This window comes from Polypterus senegalus, chromosome 8 (assembly GCF_016835505.1).
Source record: "Polypterus senegalus isolate Bchr_013 chromosome 8, ASM1683550v1, whole genome shotgun sequence".
Taxonomy (NCBI): Eukaryota; Metazoa; Chordata; class Cladistia; order Polypteriformes; family Polypteridae; genus Polypterus; species Polypterus senegalus.
The window spans coordinates 152,507,587-152,519,462 of record NC_053161.1 but is presented as its reverse complement, the minus strand read 5'-3'; the positions used below and the strand labels follow the sequence as shown (position 1 = coordinate 152,519,462).

The following is an 11,876-nucleotide window of genomic DNA, read 5'->3' as shown; positions in this document are numbered from 1 at the left end:
AACTACATCCTGTCTTGAGCTATTCTTCAAATGTTAGAAAAAATGGATTGATGGCGGCGTACACACGAACATCACAGTATCCGCAATTTAATAGAATTTGCTGTATTTCGGAGCGCAGTGGACAGAATAGGCCGACAACTTCCAATCATTTTCAATTACAGCCAATCACGACATCGAGGGGCTCTTACGTCATTTTTGACACCGCCCATTTGAAAACGTTCGCCGTTGACGTAATGAAGAGCGACGCGCTTTAAAGTGCGCTTAACCAAGTCAGTGAGGAGCAGCGGGCTGTTTAAGACGCACAAGTTTAAAAACAAAACAACACACACAACGAAAAAAACAAAAAACAACAAGAAACAGCGGGCTGTGTTCATCGAGTGCTGGATAATGTCTGACTGGATACCACCATTTGGCACACTGACGACTTAGGTCTGAAGTACAAGCAGCTTTAAAGAAACTCGAGTGACGCGGGGTAAGTGTTTGGGCATTTCACTTTTTGGATGTAGAATCTTCCAGATTTCTCTAGTCACAGTTTCATTATGGCCTTATTATGTTATACTTTAATGGTCTCCTTTTTCGCCCGTTCTGTTTTTTTTTTGGCCATATATTCTATTTAAGAAAATGCGTCATCTTCACCGCTTATAAATATTGAACAGACTGCGCCTTGGAACGCACAATCTTTTGAGCTCGTGGCAGTTTCTCTTTCTTGATACGACCCATTGATGTCTGAGAATTTACATTTTAACCAGCACTATCTTATACTGGATAGGCTTGGAGTCTTTATGTTCACAGCCGATTTGAAACATCCCTAAAAGGCTCGCTAACTTAACCAGCGTGCCCCCCCATTATGGCAAAATATAAATTAGTCATTTTGCCACACGCACTGAGGTACGCATAATTCAACGTTAAGTAAAACCCAGCTGTCTTGGGGAGAACGGCTAAACTCCTCCTCATACCAAGGGATGCCCAGAGAAGCAGGCAAATGGCCCTCTATTATGGTTATATATAATACAGTATATCTACGTAAAATAAAACTCGCACATAAATGCGTATAAAGCTGTCAGTCGTATGTTCAGAGAGACGTATTCAATTTTTTTTCTTGCTGCAGTATCCCTATAGTTTCCTTGCTCGCGACCTTTTGAAGTGTGCACAGCAATATCAATCTTTAAAGGTACGGGGATTGGGGAAGTATTATTTTTCCCCCAACAGATAAATCGGTAATTGATTTGTGGCACTTCATTCTGTTTCAGCATGCTTAGCTCTGTCACATAATGTACTTTTTTTTCACAAAGTTATTTTTTTATTTTTTTAATCGTGCATGCATACGACCCTCGACAGAATGCTTATAACACGAAGTGCTGTTAAAATATCTTATTCAGATCTCAGTTCTGTCATTTCAAACTATTATCTTGAACGTAAAAATTGAAGTCAAGTTTTTAAGAATGTGATGTGTTCACAGTAGTAAACAATATAGGCTACTGTGAACATGCAGCATGATCATGGTGGTGATTGTGACAGTCCATAACATGATCGGTTAGCTGGTGTTCTTCTTTAGATCCGTATGTTTATTGTTTTAATGGCATTCCTAGGGTTCTGTGTGGAAATCTGCGATCAATAAAGCTTATTGCATTTCGATAATTATGAATGTCCATACTAGTCTACTTAAATAATACTTGCATAATTACGTGAAGGCGATATCGCCATTTTGAAGCTTCTGTTACATTATGTTATATTGAATAATGGAGGTACCTGTACTAATAAGTAACTGCTTTGTTTCTTGAAGACTTTTTTTTTTTTTAATGAAATGGTGGATGTTGTGAGAAATGGAATGGATTTGTGTTTTTGCTATGGCATCAAGTATAGTGAAATTTCTTGGTATTGGTATTGACTATCAAAATTTGGCTACTGTGACATGCCTATATCTGCCTGCCAGTACCCGAGACGTGATATTAATCTCGGCAGTTAGATTGAGTTCTTTACTTAATGTTGTTTAAATCTCACATCAAATGAATATGGGGGTGGGGGGTCTTTACTCATAAACATTGTGATATACCGTACTAAGAGGCTGGATGCTATTGGCATATACTGTAGCTGGGGAAGATGGCCTCCATGCAGACTCTTTTGTTCTCATAAAATTGTTCTGTTTTTATGCCTTGTAATTTAATTTGAAGAATATCTAGAAAAGTTGGCAAACATTTCTGCTGTATTACCTCAAAAGATGAACCTTAATGTCAATTTAATGAACCTTGATGTCACTGTCAAACTGGACAGAGAGGAATTAAGGGATTATGTAAGAAAGTGATGCATGACAAAACGCTCTGTAAATGCTGTTATGTAATTTTCTGCAAACTTTTTTAACTTGATTAAACAAAGGAGTACCATAGCATAGCATATCCTTTTTGAATAAAACTCTGAAATCTTTCTTTTCACAGAGGAAGAAGCTGTCATTTCTAGTAATGGAAGAAATGCACCAGCCTGACAGATACACCATGAAGAAAAAGTCGGTGAACATTAAAGAGGAGGACTGTGAATGGGAATCTGTTTTCCATAATCAGGAGAGTCTTTGCATTAAGGAGGAAACTTGTGACTGGTTGCCAGGTGATATTAAAGAAGACTCGGAAGAAGTGTCTGCCGGCATTGAAATTCCGAAACGTGAAACAGTAGGTGGCATTAAGGAGGACTATCTTCATCCGCAGTCTGTCTTTCAGTACGCTTTTTACAATGGCGCCATAACGGGATTACTTTCCTCTCAGAGCGAACCCTGTTCTTTTGAAGAGTGTTCTGTGAAATCTGAATCCTTAACATCTAACACAAGGAGGACCGAGGAGTTATCTTGGAAAAGAATGGAAGTTCAACCATCGTCTGAAGAAAGTAAGTGTAAAATTATAAGGCTTAGGGAAATTGTCTGAAATAAGTTTTGAAACTGGTCAGGCTATTCATTCCAACAAAGATGTCAAATTCCTTTTACTTTGATTTTTAAAAATATTGTTGAGTCTGCATTTGAAGGCTCCCATGGTGTTACTGTCTACTACATTACTTTTATAATGTTTAATCAATACATTTGGTTCACTTTGTCAGTGTGAAGAGTAGCTACCAGATTACAAATAGTCAACTGGTTTAAAACGTGTCTTGGTTTTTTTATTTGCCTCAGCTATAGAAACCTGTATGGTCACAAGGTAAGTGCAAAGGCCCTGTTTGCATACTGGGACGTTCTGTAGTATTTGTATTAGCCTGTGATCCACCTCTTTCTAGTTTCTTTCATTCCAATGAAATCATCAATGCTGTCAACCATAAGGCCCTAGGGCTAAAAATCGGCGCTGTCTTGACAGGTCATATTGCGCTCTCATCACACGTACAAACCCAGGTGTTGTTTTTATTCTTTGGACCTTGCAGTATAATTGTATGAAATTTAAAATTAGACTTTTTATTTTAATTGTTCTTGTCTTGAAAGAGCAGCAGGACTGCCCTTCTTTATTAAGTTAATCTATCCAGCACCTTTTAAGAACAGTGTATCATTTTTAGAATCTTTCTCTGGACTTTTAACCAGGACACCATCTTGGCTCTTGCTTGGTCTGCTTGCTGTTGTGACTTAATGGTGTGATTATCCCAGTGATGGCCAGTCCTGGCTGCAGGCCTTTATCCCAAACAGTTTCTTAGATGCCAGTGGCTTTCGATTATAGACCATGCTGTTTAATCAGATATTGTACTCCTTGTGCCTGTTATTTTGCTGTGTTAGAATTTACTTCCAGCTTATAGTTAACTTGACAGGGACAGATTAGGACCCTTTTTAAGATTTTTTTTTTTTCTTTTTCTTTAGTTATCTACTTAATGCTGATGCACTTGCAGGTGAAAATGTTATCAGTTTAGCAGATAAACTGTTGTTTCTCTTAACACAGATGTTCTGAGGGAAGCTGGTGATACATGCTAATCTTGAACCCAGAGATTTGGCGACAGACTGCATGTCGATTAGTATGTGCAAGTAAGAATTTCACTGAACTCTGAAATTCTAAATGCAAATAAATTTAAATGGAGCAGAGAGAGCATATATATCCTTTTAATCTTTATTGTCTCACCATTCTCTCCTAAGTAGTACTTTTCTAATACAATTTGGCACTCCTCTCAAACAATCGAGTAAAGAGGTGAAGAATCTTTCATCCCCAACCTCAAAATGAGCACTAGGGTTGTAGTGGTTTGCTGTATAATGAATTGCTTTACTCTACATGGTTATCTCTTGTCATGTTTTTCTTAACATCACTATGCTATTTATTTACAACTGTATGTGTTGTTTTTTTTTTTTTTCCCTCTTCAGAGTTTCAAGATGATGGCAGCTTCCCTCCATCTTCATTTGTTCAGACTTCTTGTCAGGACACACCACAACTTACAGTACATGTTGAAACCGTGAGGAGTGGCTCAGAGACTTTGTTGCCAGACTCTGTACAGTATAACTCTCAATCCATTGAGGAAGATGGTCCCAACAATCAGCAGGTTGACAAGACCAATTCGGTGGCATTGTATGTCTGCCAAGAATGTGGGAAAAGGTTTAAGAATAAATCTAGTTATAAAGATCATCACTGGAATCATGTGAAAGAGAAGCCATATTACTGCTCGGAGTGTGGAAAACAGTTCTGCCGCAGTAGCAGTCTTCGGCTACACACAAGAGTTCACTCTGGAGAGAAACCCTATTGCTGTGCAGAATGTGGCAAGCGATTCTCTAACAGTAGCCATCTTCAGAGACACAATAGAATCCACACGGGTGAGAGGCCCTATTGCTGTTCAGAATGTGGCAAACGCTTCTCCAGCAGCAGCAATCTTCAGGCACACTCAAGAATTCACACTGGGGAGAAACCATACTGCTGTCCTGAATGTGGCAAACAATTCTCCACTTTCCGTCATCTTCAGACCCACACAAGAATTCACACAGGAGAGAAGCCGTACTGCTGTCTGGAATGTTCCAAACGATTCTCTGATCACACCAGCCTTCGGAGACACACCAGAATTCACACTGGAGAGAAACCGTACGGCTGTTCTGAATGTGGCAAACAGTTCTACCAGCTGAGCCATCTTCAGACTCACTCGAGAGTTCACACAGGAGAGAAGCCACATTGCTGTCCTGATTGTGGCAAACAGTTCTCCAAGCGCCGCAGCCTTGAAGCACATGGAAGAACTCACAGTGGAGAGAAGGATTAGGACTAGGAAAGCCTTGGCAACACTACACTTCACAATTCAGCCCTTGCTGTGTATCTTCGTCTTGGGATTTGCCGTAAGCGTAAGCATTGGTACAAATCCAACTGCGTGAAAGAGAATGGAAGCAAAACCCCATAATGATGTAGTTGTTTTCCAGGCTGAAAAATTCCCATCCTTCCTCTGCACTGGGGCTGGTGAAAATGACATCAAATAATGGAACCTTGTCCGTCGAAAAGATGGGGGGAATTGAAGTAGTGTGAGACAGGTAATGACTGTACTGCAGTTTAAAAAGACTAAATGAGAATCTCGTTTAAAATAGAAATAACTGGTTGAAGTAAAGCTGACCATTTTGAGATGATGATGATGAAGAAGGAGCTGTTTATGAAAATTCTTTCTCTTTTCCTTTTATTAGCTGGAACTTTACCTGAAGTATGATCTCTATATGTTGGATGATTATGCCAATGTTCTAATTAGTCTTGTTTCCATTCTTTTAGATGTTGCAAGGTTTGATTTTGCTGCTTACTTCTGAGTTGCACCTTACCTTGGATTTGCATTTTTTTTTAAAAAAAAGCTTAGTTCTCCACAAAATATTTTAGAGAAATGATTTGTACAGTTAACTGCATTAGTTGCCTTCAAATTTGTAAATTGACTGAAACAAACACCAGCAGTAAGTAACTTGGACGACTCGAGTTTCGGGGTGGAAAACCACTGGGCTCACCTACCATGGACGGCATATATAAACATGGGTATGTAAAGTTTGGGTTTCCGATGCAGATGTCTGTCTGTTCTTTTATATAAAGAGAAAACAGTCAGACTGTGCAATCCAACATATTTGTTACTTCTGCACTAAAAGATGATTTTGAGTATGTTTTTCTCTCAGAAGTTTACAATATTACTGTGACTAATGCTCCTTCATGGAGTAAAACAATGGCTGTCGGTGTAAAGCATCAATCTTCTCTAGTGCGACATGGTGGTGCAACTGTTCCAACATCCTGCATTCCAATCCCATTTCTATTCTGTTTCCCTGTGGAGTTGGCATGTCGTAGTGGAATCAACAACATTTATTTCTAATGCAGCTCAAAGTGCTTTACAAGATTTCAAAGAGAAACTTACAAGGAAAGAAAAAATGAATAAAAATTCGATAAGAATGTCAATGAATAAGTAACAAAAAAATAAATCTACAGTTGGGTCCACAAGTATTTGTATGGTGACACAATTTTCATAATTTTGGCTCTGTACTCCACTACAATGGATTTGAAATGAAGAAATAATTACATGATTTGTACTTTTAATTTAACTCTTTGAGGGCTGAATATTTTTTCCAATTAAAGGATGGTTTCACACAGAAACCAACATAAAACATCTGTTGCTCCATGCTGTGGCTGCAAGTTTGCCAAGAATGAGTGGCAGGCTTGCTGTCAGGCTGTCTTCACATGGCTGGTACAGCAGCGATGACGGTCACAGTGCATTACAATCTGGTTTCTACCTCCTCTCGTTGTTAAGTGGCTATCCACCCTGGCGAACATTGTCAGTACCACGACTAGCTGGGGACCGATCAGCTCAAGCTGGAACCTCACATTCGTTTTCGATCGCTTGTATCAAAATCTGAGTCCGACAAGTTCTAGTCCAGTTCATAAATAACAGACAAGACGTCATCAAAGCATTATTTTGCTTCTTGCATTCGCTTTGATCTCTCGCCAGATGTTAGTGCCATTACTGCCATTGTGTGTGCCTTGCTACTCACGTGAGTGCAGGGAAGCTCGGTCAAATCTAGCTTTCCTTCTAGCAACGAGAGTCCAAAATATCAGTTGGTTTTGTCACAGTTTACAGTTGATTACCATCGTCAATCCTCCTTTTGACAAAAGTCGACATCAGCCCTGAAAGAGTTAAAGTGTTTAACAAAAATATTCTATGAGGTGTTTAGTAATGACAGCCATTTTTTCTGCATAAAACCCCCCTATTTACAGGACCTCAAAAGTATTTGGAAAGATTAACATAATCATAAATATAACAGTCATTTTCAGTATTTGGTTGATAATCCTTTCCAGTCAATGACTGCCTGAACTCTGAACCCCTGGCCTTCTCCAAGTGCTGGGTTTCCACCCTAGTGATGCTGTGCCAGGCCTTCACTGCTGCTGTCTTCAGGGGCTGCTTGTTTATTGGACTTTCTACCTTCAGTTTTGTCTTCAGCTGGTGAACTGCATGTCTACTTGGGTTGAGGTCAGTTGAATATTCTACTTCTTTGCCTTTAGAAGCACTTGTTTGTTTGTTGTCTCAGTATGTTTTAGCTCATTGTCCATCTGTACTGTGAAGTGTCGTCCTATCAGTATTGCAGCGTTTGTGTGAATCTGAGAAGACAGTACAGCACCCTGCACACTTCAGAGCTCATCCTGCTACTCCTGTCACCAGTCACATCATCAATAAACACAAATGACTATCTGCCATTTACAGCCATGCATAATCCGGCATAACATTGCCTCTATATTTCACAGATGAAGTGGTATTCATCAGGTCATGAACCAACCCTTTTTTTCTCCATATTCTTCTGTTTCCAGCATTCAGGTACATATTAATCTAAATTTAATTTGTCCAAAGACAATTGTTCCAAAACTAGACTTTTTTTTTTTTTTTAAATATTTCTGGCAAGGTCTAACCTGTCCTTCCTATGCTTGAGCCTCAACAATAGTTTGCAGGTTCTAGTAAACCCTCTAGTTCACCAGCATGTTCGTTCTCTTTAAGAATGTACCAAATGGTTGATTTGACCACTCCTGGTGTTTCTGCTGTCTCTCTAAAGGGTTTGTTTTATTTGCTCAGCCTAATGATGGCCTGTTTTTATTTGCATGGACAGCTCTTTGGACCTCATATATTGAGAGTTCACAGTGACAGCTTCTTAATGCAAATTCCACACTTGAAATCAACTGCAGACATTCTACCTGCTTAATAGTAAATGAAATAATGAGGGACCTGCTCACACCTGGCTATGGAACAGCTTGTCAGTCAATTGTCCAAATACTTTTGAGCCCCTGGAAATGGGGTTTTGAGGGAGCAGGTATAAAAATGACTGTCATTCCTAAACCTCTAGTACAAGAGTTTGGTAAACCTCTGAAATTCTATACATCCTTCACATAATGATTGCTTTATTTCAAGTCCAATGTCCTGACATACAGAGCCAAAATTATGAAAATTATCACCGTCCAAATACTTACAGACCTAACTGTATACAATTGTATAAGACATAGTTTCCCTCCCAGATTCCAAAGATGTGCAGTTTAGATTAATGTCCTTTTAATTTATTTACTATACAGTAAAATTAAATGAGAACCTTCACATTTTTTCTATCTTTCCATAGCGAGAAGTAATCTATCTATCTATCTTTTTTTATTATTTTATTTCAATCCATACAAAGCAATCAAGTTTTTACAAAAAGAAAAATTGAGTTGAGAAGTATTCTTTCTTATGGTAGTTTAATACCAGACCACTGGTGTGACTGGTCCACTTTATTTCCAGTGATTTATATGAAAATGGCAGCATCATTTCACCCGTTTTTTTTTTTTTTTTTTTCTTCCCCCAAACCTTTACAGGAAGGAGTTGTTTCTGTAATAAAATCAAGAGAATGTGATTGTTACCCTTGGGATGAACAAAAATGAATATTCTTGGCTGGAACCAAATTTCAGCAACACTAAGCAGATTTTCAGACTGCGTGTGTATTTGTTGTTGTTTTTGCACCGTTGTGGTTGTGTCATTGCATAATGCCTATATTAAATCAATTTCACTTTTGATTTATACTTTATTATTTATATATTTTTATATATTTAGATATTTTTTTTATTTTTGAATTGACCACAATTTGATGGACTTCAGTTATAAAAATGATTTTTCATCTTCAAAGAGGAGGTACAGTGCCTTCAAAAAGTTACAATATCAGAACACTTCAGTTTTTTACATTTCTTATGTTGCAACCTTGTGCTAAAATCGTTTAAATGTATTTTTTTGTCCTTCTTTAAGCAACACTCTATATTTCAGAATGATAAAGCAAACACAGGCTTTTAAGAATTTGTGCAAATGTATTAAAAACAAATAACAACAACTGCCCATGGCCGCAGGTGCCAGTGAGGTGAAAAAGGCTGTTTTCATGATATTCAAAGCAAGATTTAAAATAATTAAAACGAAGTTTGAAAAATTATTTAGTAAAAAGGAAAAAAAAACCAGGAAGTTAAGGTATAACTCGCCAAAAGAACAAAACTGTTATGCTGGCTTCTGTGTTTCTTCTTCTGAATGTTTTTTTTTTTTTTTTTATATTTATACAAACGTGGACTTTTACTTAAACACAAAATCTTAAATGATGGCTTGTCATTAATGGGCTGGGGATTTTATAGCTCCCCAATCCCCTTGCAGTGACCCCCCTCTACCTTTATGTTTTTTTATATTTTGACCATAAAATCATCCTAGCGTTTGGTGCCATTTTCTTTTCTGGATGCTGCCATTCTGTGTGTGTTTTTCATAGCAGCAGTCCTCTTGTTTACTAATACGACAATGCTGCTCCCATAATAAACCGTTCATGTGAACATAATATGGCGGTGGGCTGGCGCCCTGCCCGTGGTTTGTTCCTGCCCTGCGTCCTGTGCTGGCTGGGATTGGCTCCAGCAGACCCCGTGACCCTGTGTTAGGATATAGTGGGTTGGATGTTGACTGACTGACTGTGAACGTACTATGTCATATAAAATGATGCCTCATAAGGCTCTTAATCCCTGGTTTTTACCTAAAACGAAGCTTCTCCAATAAACTTTTTAAAATGAGATCTGGCTAATTGATCAGAATGGTTCTACTTACGATTACTATTTTGACTTCAATTTCCAGAGACTTGACTGTTGCTCTTGTAACTTCTGCTTGGTGCTTTGATCTTTATTTTATTTTTAGTTTTTTGTCGCAGACCATGTCTAAGCCTCCTTCCCTGATTAATTACCCATTTCCTGGCCGTTATTGCGCATTCAAACTCGACCCTCACCCATGAGAAAGAGAGGAAGTAAAACCTTTGAGGGTAGTAGTAGTATTCTCCCGAACATAAATGCTTATTCTAAAATGTTATTGACTCGATCCTTCCAGGTTTTTAAAAAGTTTTGAACTGATTCTCTAAGTGAGAATTTGATTTTTTTTTCTGATTTCAAATAGAATATAACATCGGTGACCCACTGACTTAAAAGAGTCTTACAGCTGAGCATAAGTCTACGTGCTGGTTTGCTTTCTAATGGACCTGTACATATAAAATAGGTATATAGATAAAACAGCTTTCTTCAGAAAGGTGACGTTTTATTCATAATACAATTAGTTCATTATAACGGCCTTTTCAGAAAAATATAGGCTTCCAATATCAGTCAAAGATCGTATTTGACGCCATACCTTTGTGAAGTGTGGATGCAGGACTACCGATTGATTGATATTCTAAAGTTGGAAGGTATGAGCATAAAAGTCATAGACTGTATATAATAGCCATTTTAGGAAAATCTGCCAAAAATCTGCAGCTACTTCTGCAAGAAGCTGCTTGCTCTCACACTTTCACCCTTCTGCGCCCTTGTGCTCTTGTTAACGTACTTAATTTTGAGATAGCAACTGGTCTCCATCTTACGGATGCAAATCATACTTTTGAACACTTCTGTGATGTCCCCCCTTAACTTCTATTTACTTAACCTCCTTGGAGTTAATCCCGAGCCATTCTGTAATCATGCAATAACGGTCGTACTAAAATTTTCCCGCGTCAGACTCGGCGTGATGTTATTACGTCAGCTTTTATAGTTGGGAGCATGCGCTGTTTACAGCGCGTTTTCGTACCCACCCCGTGATGAACCACCTGGATTGGGACCCGAGTGTAACGGATGATATAACTCGGTAGATTTTTTGTGAGTTTTTTTTTTTTTTTACGGTATCTGGTGTTCAAATGCTGCCATCAACCGCAAAGTTTCCCCTGTAATTTGGAGGACTGACTTGCAGGACTGGATGCAGATTAACGTCATACCCAGAACGAAATAGTTGCAAACTATGGGCCTTACTTTTGCATTTGCTCAAGGGCTCAATGGAGTAGAGACACTTCTGGCGTTTACGGGATTCAAACGGCGCAGATCCCTGCCGTCAGAGCCACCCCGCTTTCAGGCCAAATAACTTTCAGGACAGTATTCTGCTGCCATCTAGTGGATAAAATGGCAACATGCTGTTATTCTAAGCCAGTGATATACTGTTTCAGTGGCGGCGCAGTGTTAATGCTCACAATGAAGAGATCAGGGTTTTTATCCTGTGCAGTGGCGTAGCTAGGGGTGGGAGGAGGGGGCGGTCCGCCCGATCGGCACATTTTTGGGGACGGCATTATTGGCCAAAGGGCTCAGTACAATTCGTGTGTAAGCAGCAGGGTCCGGAAAAATATCACTCATGTATGAAAAAAGTAAAATTCTCTGATTTTTAACCACAAATGCTTGAAAAATAATGTTCAGACTGTCCTTCTGCATCAGATACAGCAGTTGAAATTTATAAACAACTAATTTACAATTTATAATTTCGTTTCGTTATTAATCCGAATGCGTTCTTGCTCTGCGCAGAAAACATCCCCACCTATCACTTGTAGCCTACTTTGGTTCTGGTTTTCGTAGCGTAATTATATTAAACTAATAATTAGAACATGGCATATCAGTGCGTCTATGCTATAT

At 38.7% G+C, this 11,876-nt stretch overlaps 1 protein-coding gene across 1 annotated transcript in view; it reads left to right on the top strand.

Moving 5' to 3' along the window:
- Positions 1 to 259: 259 nt before the first annotated feature.
- Positions 260 to 11,876, top strand: part of LOC120534621 (zinc finger protein 420-like) — a 48,660-nt gene continuing 37,043 nt past the window's right edge. The window contains exons 1-4 of the mRNA XM_039762210.1: positions 260 to 472; positions 2,433 to 2,871; positions 4,310 to 5,184; positions 5,597 to 5,688. Coding sequence (XP_039618144.1) covers positions 2,457 to 2,871; positions 4,310 to 5,184; positions 5,597 to 5,688 — 1,382 coding nt within the window. The 5' untranslated portion in view covers positions 260 to 472; positions 2,433 to 2,456. The remainder of the gene's footprint in view (positions 473 to 2,432; positions 2,872 to 4,309; positions 5,185 to 5,596; positions 5,689 to 11,876) is intronic.